The sequence below is a fragment of the Onychostoma macrolepis genome, chromosome 22 (genome assembly GCF_012432095.1).
Source record: "Onychostoma macrolepis isolate SWU-2019 chromosome 22, ASM1243209v1, whole genome shotgun sequence".
Classification (NCBI taxonomy): Eukaryota; Metazoa; Chordata; class Actinopteri; order Cypriniformes; family Cyprinidae; genus Onychostoma; species Onychostoma macrolepis.
Window position 1 is genome coordinate 34,845,241 of NC_081176.1, and position 22,712 is coordinate 34,867,952.

The 22,712-nt window shown below is 36.0% G+C and overlaps 1 protein-coding gene across 5 annotated transcripts; it reads left to right on the forward strand.

Moving 5' to 3' along the window:
- Positions 1-2,362: 2,362 nt before the first annotated feature.
- On the forward strand, positions 2,363-14,973 carry LOC131530781 (uncharacterized). 5 transcript variants are annotated; one of them, XM_058761228.1, is made up of 16 exons: positions 2,363-2,473; positions 2,563-2,602; positions 2,683-2,737; positions 3,285-3,326; positions 3,429-3,462; positions 4,165-4,500; positions 6,022-6,145; positions 7,222-7,435; positions 7,995-8,271; positions 8,748-8,925; positions 9,490-9,566; positions 10,108-10,288; positions 11,561-11,809; positions 13,554-13,725; positions 13,828-13,976; positions 14,581-14,967. In XM_058761228.1, the coding sequence occupies exons 6-16, from the start codon at positions 4,216-4,218 to the stop codon at positions 14,673-14,675; spliced, it is 2,001 nt and encodes a 666-aa protein (XP_058617211.1). In that variant the 5' UTR covers positions 2,363-2,473; positions 2,563-2,602; positions 2,683-2,737; positions 3,285-3,326; positions 3,429-3,462; positions 4,165-4,215; the 3' UTR covers positions 14,676-14,967. The 5 variants fall into 5 exon arrangements, with proteins under 5 accessions (XP_058617211.1, XP_058617212.1, XP_058617210.1 ...); XM_058761229.1 differs by lacking the exons at positions 3,285-3,326; positions 3,429-3,462 and having other exon boundaries at positions 13,828-13,892; positions 14,581-14,969; XM_058761227.1 differs by lacking the exons at positions 3,285-3,326; positions 3,429-3,462 and having other exon boundaries at positions 14,581-14,966.
- Positions 14,974-22,712: the final 7,739 nt, after the last annotated feature.

Genomic DNA, 22,712 nt, shown 5'->3' on the forward strand with positions numbered 1-22,712 from the left:
ATGTAACTTACTCTAATTATAAGTGCTTAATTTTTCGAATCGGATTATGTAATCCAGATTACATGTAATCAGTTACTACCCAGCTCTGAAAGTAATATATAAGAGCTAAACATTTAACATCTGACTGCTGCTTTAATGATGAAGACAAATGAGTAGAACGCTGGTGTTATTCCAAACTCAGCCAAAACGAATGTATTTCTATTAAACAACAATATTTCCACAAAATATCTATAAATTAGCATAACTATTATGATGTAAAACTTTATTATGATATGTGTTAAAGAGATAATTCCCCTCAAAAAGACATCAGTCATCATTTATTCACCTCCAAGTTGTTCAAACCTACACATTTCTTTCTTCTGCTGAATATGAAGGAGGTTATTCTGAAGAATGTGGGAAGTTTTCTGTCAGTTCTGTTCTGTAACATGATTGATTTATGATAAACAGTTTAAAAATTAGTCAGATTTAAACAATAATTACAATAATTATCATATCAGTGTTACATTTGATCACTAAATTCTTGTCAGCCAATTTTGAAGACCAACGAGACCAGCTTCCAAACACTTGGTATCTCTGAAAAGCCCTGAATGTGCTCTTTACAGGACATCCGTGGCTTATAGAGACATGCACTAAAATATAATGTCCTCTATACTGAGGACTGAGGGTCTCAGGAGGATAGATATGTAAAAGCAAATACAAATACTGTGTATATCAGGGGACAGCAACAAAAAGATTAAGAGTTTTACTCATACTTTTTATCACTGCTTCTCATTCAATGCAGTCTCAAGCTGTTTCACTGTTTTTATCCAAATGACATTCTCCCTAATGATACATAGCAGGAGAGTGGGGTAAGTTGTCCCACCCCCTGTATCTTAGCAACTGCACACTTTTACTGTCATGTGATCATGTATTTTAGAAGCACCCATCATTTCTGCCGGACTGTGAAGAAAAGAAACACATGGGATGCGTGGAAGGCACCTATTTACTTTAAAAACTGTTTTTGGGTTGTCAAGGTAATATTTCAGCATAACAGATGTAATGGCTGTTTCACCAAAGAAATTGATCTAGGTCTAACAATATTTGTGATGCATATAGTTGATTTAGCAACCATGCAAAACGTTTAACTAAATATTAGCCTGAATGCCAAATGCTGTGGGGTAAATTGAGCCAGCGTTTTAAATGACCCCACCATAAGGCACTGAAGTTAAGTTAAATCTCTGAAGTATAAACTGGTTTTACGAGTGATTTAGTTTATCATTATATGTAGTTTATTTGATAGGGACACAGTACAAGTGCACCAAATCCTTCTCTGATAAGAACCAGAAGATGCTTTTCATCACATTATAATCCACCTGCAGTCCATAATGGACTGTTAAACATTGCAGAAAAGCTACCATGCCAAGAATCCTTTGACTAAAATGTTTATTAGTTTCAGTGACATTTATTCCTTCATTCTAATTCAGTTTTTGTTATTTAATTTTACTCAACAAACTGTCTGTTTATTCTGTTTTTTGGAAGGATTACAACTTTGGTGTTCAACGCATTGTTTCAGAAATGCAAACAATTAAAGATTGATATGTAAACTTTATTTGGTTGGTTTTATGTTGTTTAAGATAGCTTTAAGAAAATAAATATGACTGTTTGAGAAAGGAAATTGTATTATTAAATTAGTTTTTAAAAGAGGTCAATTTTCTTTAAAACTGAACATGGGTTTGAATCAGATTCAGTCAGATGGTCAGTTTATACTCAGATGGTGCATCTTACCCACTGACTCGGGTCAACTTACCCCTAACCTGGGGCAAACTGAGCCACAGGAACACTTTTTCATAAGAAGCCATATTTTAGAAGCCTTTGACAGTAGATACATTCTGACCATTTAAAATGATTGGAAACATCCTGAAATTCCTTTAGATTCTTTGATTGGACCACAAAAGTAAACAATGGCTCATCTTACCCCCTCTCTACCCAGTTTTGGTTATATGATTATTTTGTTCATGACGATTATATGGAGTGGCTGTATCAGAGTCTGTCTACAGCGACTGCAGTCTGTTGGATTGTCAGACCATCTTTTGAGTGCATAATGTTTTCTGCTCCATCAGATTACTATAAGAAAAAAGAAAAAAATAAATTAAGATGATTAAAATGATATCAAGGAAGTAGATAAAAAAAGATTTTTTTTTTTTTAAACCAGGGCTTAAAAACGAATAAATAACTAATCAATTGGTTCATATTTTAATGTTCCTGTGTATTATTACCGTTCTGAAACCGGATTGAGTAGGAAAAAATAGCTACTGTTTAAAAAAAAAAAAAAAAATGTTTTGCCTATAATAATAATAATAATTATAGTATTTACTAGAGTATTTACGGTAGTCGTGTTTAGTAGGGTGAGTACGGTATCTTCCAGCCTCGCGTCCTTTATGAATGGAATAGCATTAGCTTTGGAGTAATGGTGACTGTGATTTCTGTGTTTGAGGTAAATACAAGTTTTATTGGTTATGTTCGTTGTAACACTTTTAAATGCGTGATATTTTGTGATCATGTGCGTTAAACTGTTTTGTGCAGGTTCGTGCCTGGTTTGGAAAGCAGTTGTAGCAGTTGTTAGGTATGTGACAATGTTTGATGCAGGCTAATACTAAAGTGTGATATTTTGTATAATTGTGCGTATAAAATATTTCTGTGCAGACGGCAACGAGGGTTTATGTCAGAGTTGGAGAACTGTTGTCGGAGCTGGTGCTAGGTATGTGATTGAAGAGTATGTTTGTTTTATATTGTGCTGTATTTAAATGTGTTGAAATATGTATTTTTGTATAATATGTTGTAAGATGTGTTGGTGTTTTGAAAATGATTTTGAACGATTATAGCACAATAATGAGGGTGTTTTTCTGGTTCTGTTTAAGGAACTGGTCTTTGTCACTGTTTTGAATTACTGTTTAAATCAGTAAAGTATTGCACGTTTGCAACTTCCTAAGATCCAAGCCTAACTACTTGGGTAAAGTTGGTTTTATATTCGCACATTCGGACTTCAGCATTCAATTACTTTGTTAATCACACTACATCAGACATTCAGCGGACATTCGCAAGTAAATATGACATTAAAACAATACTTGCCCATTTTGATCGATTGTGAAAAAATGTAGTAGGCTGACAATGATGTCGCTGATTAGAGTTAGCAAAAAAATAACTTTATTGCACATATAATTAGAAAGTTATTGAACGCGGAAATGTGTGAATGTGTGAATATAAAACCAACCAAGTTTAAGCCTATTTGTGTACCTCTTTTACAGCATTTGACTTGTTAATAAATGACAATTACAAGAATTATTCAGGTAGATAATTATTATTATTATTTTTTTACTCGTCATAGATGGGCTTAATAATATTAATAATAATAATAATAATAAAGTACAGTGTTTTCTTTACCCAAATAGGAAAAAACAAACACACGAAGAGAGTCTTGATCAGGTATTATTAAGCCCATCTGTGCTTAGTCATAGCCAATACAGCATCATGTTTTCTAGATTTTATGTTTAACAAATATGTTAAACAGGTCATCAGATGCAAAATTCACTTTTATATGGTGTTTGAACATAAATGCAACACAACCACCCAATAATGATATAAATCCATCCAGTACCCTGTGACCCTGGACCACAAAACCAGTCATAAGAGTGATTAAAAAAAAAAAAAAAAAAATCTGAAAACTGAATAAATAATCTTTCCATTGATGTATGGTTTGTTAGGATCAGACAATATTTGGCTGAGATGCAACTATTTGAAAATCTGGAATCTGAAGGTGCAAAAAAAAAATCAAAATATTCAGAAAATCACTTTTAAAGTTCTTAGCAATGCATATTAATAATCAAAAATTAGGTTTTGGTATATTTACGGTAGGACATTTACAAAATATTTCCATGGAACATGATTTTAACTTAATATCCTAATGATTTTTGGCATAAAAGAAAAATTGATCATTTTGACCCATGCAATGTATTGTTAGCTATTGCTAAAAATATACCTGTGCTACTTTTGACAGGTTTTGTGCTCCAGGGACACAAATAATAATCACTGTCTCAGATCAAGCAGTTCTCAGATTCTTGGCTGTGTGATGTCACATTGCACAGGCTCCTCCCATGATTGTTGATTGACATTGGTGTTTTATCACAGACCCGCCCTGAGTGAGCTGTCACCAGTCGGCCATTGTTTCGATGCTGGAGAATGGCTCCGAAGCGATTGAGGTGTTTTGTTGTTGGCTGTAAGAATGAACATGGCTGTCGTCACTTACTCCCAACATCTGAGCCGCTGAAGACGCAGTGGATTTCATTTGTTTTTGAAGGGGATACACCCCCTGATCTACCTAAATGCGTTTATGTGTGCTCAAATCATTTTACACAAGACTGTTTTGTAAATGAGGGTCAGTATAAAGCAGGATTTGCTACAAAATTGATCCTGAGGGATGGATCGGTACCAACTGTTCGTGATCCATCTTCACCTTCAGCAGAAGTGAGAAATTGTTTTTTTTGTTTGTTGAAAATTTGCCAATCTCCTTTCTTAATAATGTGCTAGTTAACAAGTTTCACAATGAATGCGGCTAAAGTTAAAGGATAAGTTCAGTGTACTCACCCCCATGTCATCCAAGATGTTCATGTCTTCCTTTCTTCAGTCGCAAAGAAATGAAATTTTTCTTTGAGGAAAACATTCCAGGATTTTTCTCCATATAGTGGACTTCAATGGTAGCCAATGATTTCAAAGTCCAAAATGCAGTGCACCTTCAAAGGGCTCTACATGATCCCAGCCGAGGAATAAGGGTCTTATGTAGCGAAACAATTGGTCATTTTCTGGAAAAAAAATTATATTTATACACTTTTTAACCACAAATGCTCTGCTAGCATTAGCTCTGCGATGCGCATGCACGTCTTTATTAGGTGATGTTGGAAAGGTCACGTATTGACCCAGTGTTTACAAAACCAACATGCAAAAAAGCCATTGCCCTTTACAAAAAAGGTAAAGCAATGATGTCGGATGATTTTAAAGTTGGAGGAGAAAATAAGATTGAGTTTTTAACTGAAGTACAAAGAAGAACTAACTGCTCATGACCTCTCCAACAGGATAATGTAATATGTGAAGAGACACGCATGCGCATCGAAGAGCTAGAGCAAGCCCAGCATTTGTGGTTAAAAAGTGTATAAATATAAATTATTTTCAGAAAATGACAGATCGTTTCGCTAGATAAGACCCTTATTCCTCAACTGGGATCGTGTAGAGCCCTTTGAAACTGCACTGAAACTGCATTTTGGACTTTGAATTTGTTGGCTACCATTGAAGTCCACTACACTGTAAAAAAAAAAGAAAAGAAAAGAAAAGTTGAGCCAACTTAAAAGTTTAAGGCAACCAGCTTCAGCAGATTTTTGAGTTTTCTCAACTTATTTTTTAGGAAATTTCTCAACTTTTTATTGTATAAACTTAAAACAAGAAGTTGAGAAAACTGTGTATATGGAGAAAAATCCTGGAATGTTTTCCTCAAAAAACTTAATTTCTTTGTGACCGAAGAAAGAAAGACATGAACATCTTGGATGACGGGGGTAAATAAAATATCGGGAAATTTTTATTCTGGAAGTGAACTTATCCTTTAACAGTCTCAGAGAGTCGTCATTTCTATTTAGAGTGTTCTTAATATAATGCATAACCGCACGTTTATAATGAACAATACATTAAGGTGATTGTGTTATTACAAACTGTGTGGTTTCTATAAAGATAACATGGTAACGCTACATTGAAGTTACCTTTGTAGAGGGCCCAAAGGTGTTTGTTAATGACTAGTCCTTTACAAATGTATATTAAAAGTTTTTTGAGCTGTTATAACTGCATGAATAAGAACGGTGAACTTAATGCAATACCTTCCAAATAGTTTGTACAGCCGACAACTACGTGTGATTCAAGACGATTAGCAATCCCTTTGATGTCTTTAAATATATAATCACGGGGTAATATATTTTACCCATTCACTTATTTACTCTTGTTTAGTCAGGCTCATCTGAAGAATGGGCCAAGGTGCATCATGTGGCCTGCCAGACGGACACAACACCACTCTGCACAGTTGGCACCCAGCTGTCAATAAAAACTCTACGTCCTCACTACAAAAGCACAGGTTTGCTGATCTAGATCCTACATAGTGTGAATTCATTTATTCTGTCTCTGTGGTGTTTAAGTCGTAACTTCTATTAATTTTTTTAATTTCATATTATTCCACGGTAGCAAAATGTCTATTATTATATAACATAGGCACTAAGGATGTCACAGTTGTCAATATAATATCAAACCGTTCGGTACAACATCCACGGTTCAATACGTGCTTGTAAATTGCGGTTTTGCATTTAAATAATTTCTGTGTGTTTATTTCTCTCTGAATTGGCTGTGTGTACCTGTGAATTAACGTGCTGAGATGAGGAAACGTTTCCCCGCTTATAATGTGCATTCGCAACACACGCCGTACATCTTCCCTTGTAATGACTTGCTATGAGAAGTGTTTCTAAACCTGTTGTTCAACAAAAGAGGCCGTTATAAGTTTTCATGTCACAACATTAGTCAAGTGTTTGAAATAACTTCCTTTTGTGATCTGACGTGGCTTTTTATCACAGAATGAGGCAGAAAAAACGTATTGTAATAAAGGCTATGTCGATTAGCAATTGGCTTACAAATATACCTAATCAGTATGAAAATACCTGAGATACTTGAACACGCATAAACCATATATTGTCACAGTCGAGTGTTTATTGTCCTTGCGTTTCAGCAATCAGAACGTTTAACGTTATATCATTTTTTTTTTATTCAGTTACAGCGATAGCAATGCCTTTTTCCATATTAGGGATTTCCTGGAACGTCATCAGTTCTGTTGCTTCTGTGATGCATATGTGGATTTTCTGTGCGAGGCCGCCCTCTGGGGTCCAGTATGAATGAAACACACATTACATGGGTTTACAAGCACTCAATAATGGCCAATATATCCTTTTTTGGGTGAAAATAATACCTCTCTCAAAAGAAATTAAGTAGGAGTATAATTAATCCACGCTTTTACCAGTGTACATAAGTTTACAGGAGTTTTTTGTTGTTAATTTTTTGCAAAAAATACACTGATGTGCCAAGCCATCAGAACCGAAAACCGTGGTTAAAAAACTGAGGTATGTACTGAACCCTGGACTAACTGTATTGTTGGATCTCTAATAGGCACACAGACAGCTGATATTGCTGTTGGCTCCTCACAACCACTGCTGTCCTCAACGTCAAAAAAGAGGCCAAATAAGAGATCTCGTTTGGAGCTGGTGGAGGAAGAGGAGGACCCGTCTGGAAGCAGCTCAAGTATGAACGTCAAAGAGCCGTTGGATTCTACATATGATCCTGTAGACTCTGTCACAGCTTTGACTAAGCCAACAGATGTGACGTGAGTGACAAGACTTTTCTAAACATTTTGCATTCAGTTGGATTGCATTCCTCAAAACATTTAAGATGTTTTCTGTAATTTGGTCATTTGTGACCCTGGAGCACAAAAGCAGTCAAAAGTAGCACAGGTATATTTGTAGCAATAGCCAAAAATACATTGCATGGCTCAAAATTATCCATTTTTCTTTTATGCCAAAAATCATTAGGATATTAAGTAAAGATCATGTTCCATGAAGAAATTTTGTAAATTTCCTACTGTACATACCAAAACTTATTTTTTGATTAGTAATATGCATCACTAAGAACTTCATTTGAACAACTTGAAGGCAATTTTCTCAGTGTGTGTGTGTATATATATATATATATATATATATATTATTTTTATTTTTGCACCTTCAGATTCCAGATTTTCAAATAGTTGTATCACAGCCAAATATTGTCCTATCCTACCACCATACATCAATGGAAAGCTTATTTATTCATAATCTCTATTTTTTTTAAAAATGACTGGTTTTGTGGTCCAGGGTCCCTTTTTCATGAAGTCTGTGTTATTTTAATAGGATGCAATCTTCCAAGCTGGCTCATAAGAGCGCAACATACATTGTTTATGAAAGCTGCCTACTGGAGCTCTTTGAGCAGTGCCCTGAGTGTTACCGTGTTTCCGATGTGCGGACGAGAAGGGTTGGCACGTTCCTCTCTGTAGAACAGCGGTGCCCAGATTGTGATTTCTCTAGGAAATGGAATAGTCAGCCAATTCTTGGAAGCACTGCTGCAGGAAACCTTCAGCTTTCTGTTGCACTGTATGCCACTGGTGCCTCTTTCTTCAAACTTAAAAAGGTAGGGGATATGAATATCACTGTATAGCCAATAATTGACTGTAGCATTTAATATCATTAAAGGGTTAGTTCACCCAAAAATGAAAATTAGCCCATATTTACCCTCAAGGCATTCTAGGTATATCTGACTTTTATTTATTATATATATATATATATATATATGGATATTTTTCTTACGAAAATGCATCGATTTGCTACAGGAGGCCTTTATTCACCCCCCTGGAGCCGTGTGAGGCATGTTTTATTGTGGATGGATGTGCTTTATTTGACTTCTTTTAGACTGTTGAAAAATAGCCATTTTAAAGCTTGGAAGAACCATTCGATTGGATTTGTCTGAAAGAAAAAAGTCAGATACACCTAGGATGGCTCGAGGATGAGTCAATCACGGGCTAATTTTCATTTTTGATGAACATGAACAAATGAACATAGTCTCTTAAGCCATACTGAAAAAAAACACTCCTCTCTTTCTGACCTAAGATCTTCCGGGCAATGCAACTGAAGATGATAAACTATGAGACCTTTCGGAATCATGCCCGGAGTTACATAGAGCCTGCAATCGTTCATAGCTGGAAGACCGCTCAGGATGGCATGTTACAGCAGCTCCGTCAGCAGCAGAACATTGTCCTAGGAGGTGGCTTGAGGGTTAGCTTACCAGGTACTAAATATTGACCGACTGTCTCACTTTAGAGATTACTGTGAAAGCAAGACTGTAGCCTCAGCCGATAGGGCCAAGCGTTACATATTTTATGACTGTTGTCGTCATAAAACTACATATGGGACCATGGAGCACAAAACCAGTCATAAAACCATCTCATTAAAAATTGATAAGAATAAATAAGAATAATAACAATAAATAAGCTTTCCATTGATGTATGGTTTGCTAGGATCGGACAATATCTGGCTGAGATACAACTATTTGAAAATCTGGAACCTGAGGGTGCAAAAAAATCGAAATATTGAGAAAATCACCTTTAAAGTTGTCCAAATGAAGTTTTGATATATTTACAGTAGGAAATTTACAACATATCTTCATGGAACATGATCTTTACTTAATATCCTAATGATTTTTGGCATAAAAGAAAAATGTATAATTTTGACCCATACGGTGTATTGTTGCCTATTGCTACAAATATACCTGTGCTACTTATGACTGCTTGTGTGCTCCAGGGTCACAAATAGGATGTAAGACAAATTAAACATAACACATTTATCTGTAAAGGTCATTCTGCCAAGTTTGGCAGTTACTCTGTGATGGACCTAAGGACCAGCACTATTATTGATCTGCAGCTACTTCAGGTGAGTTAAAAATACAGACTGTTACAAACATTTAATGAAATTAAACTTATTGAAATTTCGTCATCCGGCTGTAAGTCATTTCAGAGCAGGAGATGAAACATCAGTTCCAGTGGCGTAGATGCTTTTTGATGCCATCGACATGAGTTCAAGACTGCCTTTTGCCAAACTCTCTTTTTCTCCCTTTTCAAATCTCACATCATACCGGAAAAACATTTATTTTCAATAAAAATGAAGGAATTAATTAAAAAGTTGACAAAGTATTGGGTAGGGTTAGGGTAGGTGTAGGGAGGGCTTAATTGTCCCAATAAGGTGGCATCCATTTAATAATTTGAATATGTTATTATTTCGTACTGAGGTGCAGATAATTGCCACTATTTGCAGTAAGTAGTATAAATGGCAGAAAATCCTGCTTTTTGGAACAGTGTAAATAGAATCTATCGCAAAGAAAATAAGCTATTTTCACTTTGTGTAAGCCGTTGTGTAGTCCTGAGCTAACACGAATTGTCAACCATGCTCATATCTGCCCTTTTTTTATAATCAGAGTAATGAAGTCGGAGGGAGCAACTATATGGAGAAAGAGGGTCTGAAGAGGAGCCTTGATGTCTTGAGGGCACATAATGTGACTTTTGATAGTATTGTGACAGACCGACACCCTCAAGTAAAGAAATTTCTGCGGGAGACTAACATCACGCAGTACTATGATGTGTGGCGCATAGAAAAAGGTATTAGCTCCTGTGTGTGGAGGTGGGGTTTATGTGCTTCATGACTTCATAGTATCATAAACTGGTTATTCTATAAACCAGGGGTGCCCAATAGGTCGATCGCGAAGGCAATGCTGGTAGATCGCGCTTTAGGTCAGTGGTTCTCAACCAGGGGGGCGCGAGATAACTTAAAACTAAAATAATATATTCACTAATGTTATGACTAATATGTTGAATAATGTAAATATATATATATATATATAAATAAATAACAGCACCAGGATCAGGATCGTTAGGTGCGCGTTGTGTCCGTTGTAATTAATGTGCAAACGAACCATGTATGTGCGCTGTCGGCGCACTGATCACTATAGCATCATATTTCTGCTTGAATACAGCTCAGTATATTCACGCAGTTGAATACAGATGGATGCTCGCGTGTTTTGGAGAAGTTTGCAGTGGTGTTTATGTACATATGGGCATCAGACGAAACCGTGTCCAAACAGTGTTCTGACAGAGGAACTGTGGCGTCGAGTTCAGAAAGGTTTCATTTTTCATTTGTATTTTGGTTTGTTTAATGATTCTGAATGGACCCGTATGGGCCGAAGTTTGTATGCAGATCTTTGGCCTATCCCTGTGGTATTGTTTAGTATGGCTGGTTGACTCGTGCTTATATGTTAAAATTATTGTATAATTGAGTTTTGCAGATATTCTATACAACTTAAAAGTAAGCAGTGACATTTTTGCAAAGTATGTTTGCAAAAAAGAACATGGAGTATTTAAATCTTTTTTTAATTTGTTTGGTTTAAAAACTACATTTTTACATTAATTTACATGTAATTGAAAAGTAATAACAGATCGGGCTTGAAAAGTATTGGGCTTGCAGTATTGATTTGGAGAGGAGGGTCTTGGAGTAAAAAAGGTTGAGAACCACTGCTTTGTAAATGCAGGCTCAGTTCTACGTGGGTACCAAGAATTGAAAGTTATTTTATTTTTATTTTTAATTAAAAATTAAATGAATGCAATATAAAGATACATCCCAACAAGCTTTTTTTATTTATGTATTTTATTATTTATTTATTTTTCACTTGGTAGATCTCGGTGAGTTTCTCATTTGAAAAGTAGATCCCCAAACAAAAAAGTGTGGGCACCCCTGCTATAAACAAAGCAGAAAAATGTTAAGAATGAAATTTTACGAATGGAATTCATAACTTTGGCAATGAATGTCCCTTTGATATTATTGTATTAACTGCATACGGTATGTCTGGAATACAGTTTGTTTGTTTGTATTATTAGGACTGTCCAAGAAACTGTTGAGGATTTCACAGAGCAAAGAATGTGAGAAACTGCGGAAGTGGCTTCGCAGTATAAAAAACCACATATATTGGACAGCAGCTGCTTCTTCCTCGGGGCAAGAGCGAGTGGCAAAGTGGACTTCAATACTTAATCATGTCCAAAACATACACGCACACAAAGATCCTGTTTTCCCACGGTGTTTGCATCCGCGACGCATTTCAAGGGACAAGAACAAGTGGTTGAGAGCTGGTGCGTTCACCCTATTTGCACTGCCAGTGTAAATCATGTCTATGTGCATATGTCAGACATGCCTTTTTCCCTGTAATATATATTTTTTGCAAATATTTTTTTTAGCCTTTTAAATACACTGAACAAAATTATAAATGCCACACTTTTGTTTTTGCCCCCATTTTTCATGAGCTGAACTCAAAGATCTAAAACTTTTTCTATGGACACAAAGGGCCTATTTCTCTCAAATATTGTTCACAAATCTGTCTAAATCTGTGTTAGTGAGCACTTCTCCTTTGCCGAGATACTCCATCCACCTCACAGGTGTGGCATATCAAGATGCTGATTAGACAGCATGATTATTACACAGGTGTGCCTTAGGCTGGCCACAATAAAAGGCCACACTAAAATGTGCAGTTTTATCACACAGCACAATGCCACAGATGAAAACATCCCAGTTCTTGCATGGCCAGCATACTCACCGGACATGTCAACCATTGAGCATGTTTGGGATGCTCTGGATCGGCGTATACGACAGCGTGTTCCAGTTCCTGCCAATATCCAGCAACTTCGCACAGCCATTGAAGAGGAGTGGACCAACATTCAACAGGCCACAATCAACAACCTGATCAACTCTATGTGAAGGAGATGTGCTGCACTGCATGAGGCAAATGGTGGTCATACCAGATACTGACTGGTTTTCGGACCCCCCAATACAGTAAAACTGCACATTTTAGAGTGGCCTTTTATTGTGGCCAGCCTAAGGCACACCTGTGCAATAATCATGCCGTCTAAACAGCATCTTGATATGCCACACCTGTGAGGTGGATGGAGTATCTCGGCTCACTAACACAGATTTAGACAGATTTGTGAACAATATTTGAGAGAAATAGGCCTTTTGTGTCCATAGAAAAAGTCTTAGATCTTTGAGTTCAGCTCATGAAAAATGGGGGCAAAAACAAAAGTGTTGCATTTATAATTTTGTTCAGTGTATATAGGGTCAGTTTTACTAAATGCAAATTAGCACGAGAGCGCAATTCGAAAACAGCCCAGATGAGTGTGGAAATTTCTGTGGGTGATTTACTAACAATGCATAAATTAAAGAACACAGACACAACATCTCATTTACATATCAACCAATGCAATATACCAAGCACAGCGCAAATTAGCGTAATCAGAAATAAAGAAGCCACAGTACGTTGAAAAGAACCGGAGGCCAAAAAAATTAAGGTTTGCAAGAAGTTTTGATAGAGTTCCTAGTTGAAGGGTTCCACGTGGTCTTTTATTTACTGAAGCAAATTAAAAACAACATGGCTTGGCAAACGATATGTTCGGATAATGTTTTCTTCTGGCATTCCAAATAAATTAATACATGTGGAAAAAATCCTCTCTCTTCTATCACACGCTCTCTGTTCTCTGCAACAATAATTGTAGCCATTTCAACCCCAAAACAGTTTTAAGACATGCTTTATTTGGGCGTTAAATAATTGCGCAAATACCAGTAATTAGACGAGCACAAACGTTAATAAATCTCGTTGCGTGATTAATTTGAGTACTCTCCTCCCATAAATTGTGCAACTGAAACTCCTACAAATGCATATTCAATAAGGTCAGGTGCAAAAAAAACTGTGTCTACACCTTTTCAGCGCTAATTCATTACTGCGCATCTTCAGTAAAACCTGACAGTACTATTAGACGGTTCGCGCTGGTGCAAGCTGTTAGTAAAACTGGCCCATAGTTTGATAATTTCACCTTTTCCCACCAGGGACACCTGCATTCTGTAGATTAGAGAAGGTGCTCACAAACAAGAGGATTCTGAAGGATGTTGAGAAACTGAGCCCTCACCATCAGACCTCTTCACTGGAGGTGTTTCACAGCGTAATTCGCTGTTTTGTGCCCAAGAACTTTGTCTTTTCTTTTCTTGGAATGTTATGCAGGTAACTCAGTAGTAATAAATTGGACAGGAATGTATATTTTAAAACACGCACTATAACACACGTGTGACCTAACATGTTTAACCATTTTTTTCCTTTCTAAAGACTCTACCTGGCAGCCCTGCATTTTAATGAGAATGCTGAGCGTCCCCAAGCCACAACAGCAGCTGGTGAGCCACTATATAAGGTCAATTTTCCAAAATGCAAGAAAGGACAATGCACTGCAAAGCCAGTGAAAGCAGATCCAACCTTTCGTGAGTTTAACAAGCTTTTATTTAAAATTAAAAATAAACGTTGTAGATACAGACATTATATCACAAGCAGAACATAAATAACTGTTGTATTAAATTGCTTTTGTAAAAAATAAACCTTCTGTTAAAAGTAATACATAAATACCAATTAAGTGACAAATGTGACCCTGGACCACAAAACCAGTCATAAGGGTAAATTTTTCGAAATTTACATTCATACATCAATGGAAACCTTATTTATTCAGCTTTCCATTGATGTATGGTTTATGAAAGGACAATATTTGGCTGAGATACAACTATTTGAAAATCTGTAATCTGAGGGTGCATAAAAATCAAAATATTGAGAAAATCGCCCTTTAAAGTTGTCCAAATGAAGTTCTTAGCAATGCATATTACTAATCAAAAATGACCTTTTAAAAATATATATATATTTACAGTAGGACATTTTCAAAATATCTTTATGGAACATTTTGACCCATACAATGTATTGTTGGCTATTGCTACAAATATACCCCAGCGACTTAAGACTGGTTTTGTGCTCCAGGGTCACAAATGTGCAACACTCCTTCAGGGTCATTATTAAAACTATTTAAAATATATTTTACAGACTATGTGGACAACCTGATGGACCTCATCTTTGAGAAAGTTGTTATGGACCCAACCCCATATGTGGATGAGGTTCCTGAAGATCTCCACACCTGAGGATCTCACAGCCCAGTTTGAGAAACCAGACAAACTGGAAGTGATAGCCAGCTACGTGTCCAGGTTCAATCAAGGGCAGGTCTGACCCACATACCTCCCCTGAGCATCAGGGAGCTCTGCCCTTATTCCTTGCGCCACCCAAACAAGTTTATTTTTTAAAAAGAATGTTTAGTATAATTATTACATTTATTTTTGTACTCGTTTGCTGTTTGTCTATAGACATTCAGTTTTGCTGTGCCTGCTGTTTTATAGAATAACTGCTTAAAAACCTCTGTGGTATTAAGTACAACAGTTTTTCACACAATAAATGTTTGTACAAACAGTTTTGTGTCCTTTCAGTACTTGTTACATTAAATGTTATGTTGGTATGTGAGTTTAAAAAAAAAAATTACACCTAAGATGAACAGTTACCCAGATGGAACAGTACTTTATGCTTTGCTCCTCAGTCATTTGTTACAATAAAAACTGATGACTTAAATGCGTTAAAACACAACTTGCGCTTCTATTCCCCTTAGACCTAAAGGCCCATAGTCTGCCCTGTAGATGTTATATGCATTCTGAAGGGAGAATACATTTAAACAAACAGTTCTAGGCCAGGATGATCCACCATACATTCAAGAGCTGTTATAATCTTATTGAAACCTTGAATATGTGAAAAAGTAAGTGACCTGAGATATTTAAAAGATGACTGCATAATAGCAATTAAATTCAGGAAGGAATTACTGTACCTGTGGTATCATGTATTCTCTGGCTCTGTAGGCATTTGAGCATATTTGACCATAAGCACGGTTACTTCCTGGTTTTAGATAACAGATAATAGGGAACGCACGTCACACCTCTGTTCATCAGTTTGCACCGGCCACAAATAGGTGCTCGCTTAAAATTCAAGGCATTGATGTTTGCCTACAAAACCACCACGGGCTCTGCTTCCCTTTACCTAAATTCATTACTTCAGACTTATGCTCCCCCTAGATGCTTGCGTTCTGCAAGTGAACGTCGCTTTTTTGTGCATCCCAAAGAGACACAAAATCACTTTCACAGACTTTTAAATGAAATGTTCTCTCCTGGTGGAATGACCTGCTCAACTCAATCCCAGCACCATCTTCAAGAATCGACTAAAAACACATCTCTTCCATCTTTATTGGCACCCTCTATTCTAAATATATTCTTTAAAAAAAACTAAAAACTTGTCTTGTTTTCTTAAAACAAAAACAAAAAAACCTAACACTAGCTTTTCTAATCTTTTTGTATTCTATTGTTCTTTTTATTATACAATTAACAAAAGCAAACAAGGTCTCTAACACTAGCTTGCTCTATTCTTTTTCTATTTTATCCATTTTCTTTTTATTTGTTATATAATAATAATAATAAAAAAACTTGTGTACTACATTAAGCTAACTGAGACTTATGGCACTTGCGTATCATTGCTCTTTTGTTGATTCTGATTGCTTTCATTGTCCTCATTTGTAAGTCACTTTGGATAAAAGTGTCTAAATGACTGAATGTAAATGTAAATGGCAAAAAGGTGCCAACATTTAGCCCAAGGAAGGTTCAAACATTAGCTACAATGTAAACCAACACAATTCAACTAATGATTATTTAATCCAGTAATATCAGTGACTATGGTTGCCTGAATCCTAAAACACATAGGATATAATTTCAATTGATGTCTATTTTGTGTACAGATTGTTCTCAAACACTCAAACCCTGCTGAGCTGTTGGCGTATCAGTGCTCATGTGTGGCAGGGCTTGCTCTGTGTAATCATACTGCAGCATTGCTCTACCAAACAGCACATTACAGCCAGCAGGGAGCAACAGCTGTCTGAGCAGCAATGGCACAAACCCAGGACCCAGGTGATGTTGGTCAACACTATCACAATTAATACATTGTTAATGCACACATTATAATATTATCCTTCAACTTATATGTGATGTACGTTTTTTTTCTTGTTCTCATTTCAACTCGCATCAACTTCCAATAACACAGAGAGTGCAGCATCTTTTTTTATAAGAATATGTAATCATTGAGCTTAATTAAACTAAACATAGCACAAAGTTCTTATGCAATATTTGTTTAAAGGGCTTTAAGCCTGGTCCAACAAATGAAATGGTGGTATTGTCAGCTAAGCCCAAGGAGAGCAGATTGGCAGAAGGCATCAGGTAAGGTGGAAGTGGTTTTACTACATACTGTACAGGTATTGAAAACATGTATTTAAACACCTCCATGACCATCCTTACCCCTTGATGGCTAGGTCTGGGTGCCTCAGAGTGCTGTTTTGTGTTGATTCACCATCAGCAGCTGCGCATGGCTTCTCTAGAAACAACAGAGGTCATGGCACACCAAACCGAGATAGGCACAAGACAACAAAGCATAATGAATGCATGGCACGAGATTCAGCTAACTGTAAACTATAATGTGACATGTTGCACATTTTGTTTTCTCATTTAAATACTCATTTATTGTCATTTCATTTAAATTTATTTTTTATGTGCATCAATTTATTTCTGGAGAAGTTTGCCCTGTGAGAGGGCGGCGAGGTCAGGTGAATTTTGTGGTCAGGCTATCAGTCTGCAGAAATGAAGAGGGGCCTTCAAATGGAGCCCAAAGCTATTGAAGAGTACTGCTGCATTAAAATGCAGGTCTGTACACTTTACAGGGCACACAGTCATAATCTGGGCTAAGCAGAGTAAGAATACCCGACTCTACAAAGATCTGTTTGTCACTTACTGAGCCAGCAAAAAGGGTGGAAGCAAAGATAACACAGCGCCATGGGGAGCCATGTCAATCATTCCCTTCAGGGTACAGTGAGACTTATAATGAGACTTATAGTCTGATTATGCCTCACTCTGGAGTAAAGGTGTTTGACACCTGAGCTCTCTGCAGTGCAGCATTGTGGTGGTGTCTGGGTAGTAATAAATAAAATAAAACAGGTGGGGGGAGATCCTGGGGAGCTTTTTTTGTTAGCTGGATCTTTGTGTCGCTGAAGACGATCAGATGCTCATCATGACCTGGACATGACAATGTGACACTGAGATGAATATCATGATAGTTCAGAGGGAGAAACGATGAAGAAAAATAATAAAAATTGAACAAATATTGAGTTGAAAAATAAGCAAAATAAAAACAATACATGCTACAATTGGCATGAACTGTTACTAAATGGTGTCTGAATCAATTCAGATCATTGTGATCGCTCCTTACAGCACATGGCTATATATCTACATTACCCTGCAGAGATTAAACACTGTGCTAAAACAAAATAAAAACTCATGCAGTTTATATAAATACACTATTCAAGTTTATGACTTTCTTGTGTCAGTTTAATTTGATAATTTCAGAGTTTATATTATTAATATACAATAATGAATTCTTTCAGTAGGCTAAATGAGATGTATTCAGTATGATGTGTTATGTTTTTCTTTAACTAACTAAAATGCAGCAACATTCATAATGTGCTCGGGTTTATCGACCTCTCTCACCGGAAGGAATGGTTTGACCAATAGGTTTTTTTTCCTTTTCTTTTTTTTAAATTAAACTGTTAAACCAACCAGGTAATATAAACAAGCCTTGAATATTAAGTATAACAATTGATGACAACATAAATAAAGGAAGACAATAAAAATAAAACAAAATATGAAAATGCAGTAAAAGAAGAAACAAAGTACAAACATAGTGAATCAAATGTCATAATGAAATAATAGAGGTCACAAAGAAAATAGTTTAATTTGGGTGTTGTTAGGAAAAATCTACATTTATGAATTAAATATTGGCCAATAGGTGCTTTTAATTTACCATGAGTGCGTCATCCTCAAACGGCGCACTTTCAAATACTTCACACCACACTTCAAAGCTCAAAGGTCTGAATATTATCCAGTTAAATGTTTGCTTAATGTGATTTATTTGTTCATTCTTCAAAGATTGTCCTCAGTTGTAAAACTAAAAGTTTCACAATGTAGGAAAACAAACTCTTGATGAAAAACTAAAACTTTTATTTCAAAATCTAAAAAGACATTAAATTACCATCACTATTCTGCAGGCTATGATGGTAATCACCATTATAACATTTAAAGCTCTATTTTTGCTATGTTTGTATTTAAGTATGTAGGTCTTACGAAAAACAAACTTTTCTTCAAATTGCGAATAAAATGACACAAACAGCGATTAAAAGGCGCAGCATTTATAAACACTGAAGCTGTCAGTTCAGCACAAACTCATTGAGTGTGAAAACTCCTGTTTTAATCAATGAATCTGTCAAAACCGCACAATCAGTCTTCATTTACATTGTGTTCTGCTTTGTTTGTTATAACGAGAGGACTTGTGTATTGTGTGATTCTGTACATCAGCAACAGACAGATGCCTAGCTAACTTAATATAAAATTAAACAGAATAACAAAATCTGTATAAAATGTAATAGATCATGCATGAAATTTCACATTGTAGACTTGTCTTATATTTTTTGATACATTTAAGTTCTGCACTTGACAATCATATTTATGATTAGAATCATTTGAGTTTAATACAAATATTATGTTTTTAGGTCGCCATCTCTGTTGGAAAGTCACTTGACACACACACACACACACGTCTGGTTTGCTATCCTTGTGGGGACTCACCATAGGCGTAATGCTTTTTCTACTGTACAGACCGTATATTCTATTGTCCTACACCTAAAGCTACCCCTTACAGGAAACTACAGGCATTTTTAGATTTTCACCTGGGTTACGAGGTCTCGCTGAGAGCTTGATGATCCAATGGCGTTACAAAGTTTTACTGACAAGCTCATTTTAATGCTTATCATTAATCATAAATCTTTTAGTGTTTGCCCAGCATTAAAAAACATGCTTGCATTTAAATCGGCTCTCTCTGTGTACCTGGCTTTTACCACTACACTCGCTATCTTGCGTGTGTTGTGTCCCCCTTCCTTCCTTTCACATAATGGTATGATCTTAGTCTATCCTCCCATGTGATTTTTTTTGTAATGGAAAAAAAGCATAAAAATAAGGCTTTTATGAAAACACTGAAAAAAAATTACTTACCAACACACAAATCATTCACAATTGCTAAATTGGACTATAATAGAAGGCTCCGGCTGAAGATTCAGCTCTCCCTGATAGGAGTCGGCTCTTCTCGTTTGCTACAAAGAACCGGCTCTTACAGTTTTGGTAAAAAAAATAGCCCTCCTCAGTCAGTGCTGCTCAGAGAGCCAGAAATCATCCGCTTTGGGGTGCGTCTCTCGCCAGTGTGGATATTCTGTGGATGATTTCAGTAAATTGCCAATGGATTTTGGATTTTCGACCAACGTAATCTTAGGCTTTCTGTTTAACACACTTTTTTTTTTAACCCATCCAGTGACCCTGAAAGCGTCTAAACTGCATTTGAAGTCTGAATGAAATACAAGCCTTATGTAAACAAGACGACTGGCTGTCATTTGTATAAAGTTGAGCATTTCTCATATTTTAGACGCTCTCAAGACTTTCTCCGTCCAAAAGATGAGACATGCCCACAACTTTATTGATTTGGAGCTTATTTCGCAGTTTGTTTCTTGTCTTTTCTAAAGTACTAAAGTAGGCTATTTAGAGAAAAAAGATCATCCGAGCAAACCACAAATTACTTAAAACAAGACAGAGCTAAAAGACAAAGCATTTCAAATAAAAACACAATTTGTATTAGGCCATTTAAACATAGGCTATTTATATAATATTTAATTAAATATAATATATATATATATATATATATGAGATTGCTTTGATGCAGCTGCATGAAATCTTAGATTTGTGCCAATGTTTCTGTAGGAAACGTCTTTAGAAACATGTTTATGCTCCACTTGTCTAGTTTAAATATCTGATCATATTACAGACTTGTCACAACCACAACCAATAAGTCATTTTCAGCAGCAGAGGTCAGTGTCACCTCAGGTCTGAGCATCAACTATAGCTCATTTGTTTAGATAAAGAAATGGAAACATTTAATGAGCCTTCTGCAACATTTCTCCAGTACTTCTAACTAATTCTCTATTTGTCCTTGTTTCCTCTGTTAGATTAATAATGCTATGCTCGTTAACTGAAACTTTAGCCGACACACTGAACTGCCATGTACTCTTGCCATATCTTCAGAAGCTACAGTATATTGGGTCTCTGATACTGGATATCAAGATTAAAACATTTAATCATTTAGACAGACAATAACACTACAATCCCAGACACCTCATTCAATCTCAGTGATGTTTGGGGTAAAATATCATTTATTACGCATTTAAAAGATTTAAAACATTGAAAGCCCAAAAGTAATAATCATGATATAGATGTAATCATTGCTCAGATAACAAAAACTATGAATTACAATCATGAATTATTCTTGGTACAAGCAGAAAAAACAAGGTATTCTTGGTACCCGGTTTCTCAGACAAGGCTTAAGACTAGTCCCAGACTAAAATGCAAGTCTGAGCTGCTTCAACTGAAAGAAACTTGCACTGACTGATCTAAAAATATATATCAATGCCTTTGTTTTGTCTCAAGATGCACACCAGTAATGTTTTTGGTTTTTTTCTTCTAAGCACGTTTATAAAAATTACTTAAATTTCCCAATTGAACTATGGCCTCATCCTGGCTTAGTCTAAACCCTGTCTGTGAAACCCTGGGAAGTGAAATTGAAGGAAAAAAACAAATAATATCATTCTGAAATCTGGACAAAACAAAGTCTGTTCGGAGTTTATTTCAGTTGTTCCAAAAGTTTGCAATGGCTTTTGAACTGCCACTGGTTCATGTCCATTACATAATAGGTTACACAATAGGTTCACCTTTTTCTTTTTCAGGATCATTTCTTCAATCTGTCAAGGTCTGTCAAACAATTCAAAAACAAGCCCCACAATATTGTTAATCAATAATAAATAAGATTTAAGTAATCAGCATGATTTAGTCTATAAGGTGAATATATATATATATATATTATATTTGAAATCTTAGATATTATTGATTACCAATATATTCAATTATTAAAAATGTCCATCACAGTGAGAACCCAGCAAACACAGAGCATTAGTTATTTTTTGGCTTCCGTTTGGTTGTTTTTTGGGAACCAAATACTAACGTCAGGGGAACGTTCTTTTTAGGTTATATTTTTTGTAACCATAAGATAACATTCCCAGATCATTACATGGTGGTTATTATTAGACAACCTAAAAATAACTTACAGAGAGCATTCTCTAATGGTTATTTTTAGGTTATTTTTGCAACCATAAAAAGATGGTGGCCAAAGAGTGTAAAACAAGCAGATATACTACAGACAGAGGTGTAAAGTCCAGGGGTCAGAAAGTAAAAGTCCTGCCATGTGTTTATTCCACCCATGAACTCAGCAGCTGATTTCACCAGAGGAGGAACCAAGTCATTCCTTTCAAGTCACAAACGAGTCTCGAGTCAAATCACAAGTTCTCAAAGAGTTAAAGTTAATGAGATAATTAAGAGACTAATTAAATGATGATTGTGCATTAGTGATGAACACCTGCTGTTATTGAGAATCACAGAGGATCAGATGTTGATGTTTTATTGGTTAAAATGATGCCACCATCATGGAGATCAGTGTTTGCTTTAGTTGGGCTCTTAATTATCTCATTAACTTTAATTCCTTGAGGACTTGGGATTTTAACAGCTGGACACAATGGAGACACTTGATCAGGCCAAACATCTGTGGTTCAATATGACAAAATGTGCTAAAATAATCGTGATGAGAGATAAAGATCAAACTAAGAGCAACGTGGAAAATAAACTGAAGAAATGACGAATGTTCACACATTTATTTTCGCGACTGTGGTCAGTTGTTTTTCTTCTCAGCTTTTCATTTCACACGCATCGTTTTTTTTCACTCCTGTAGTCAACATCTTTCTAGAAGTCATTAACAGTGTTTTCAGCAGAAACACCCGCAGACGTGATGAGGTTAATGTTTGTCATCTGTTCAAAGAAAGGGTTGAATGTGTATTCACTAAACGTTTCCTCTGTCTTGGCCGTCCTTATTTTGTTTAATTTAATTTTATTTTTTCAATA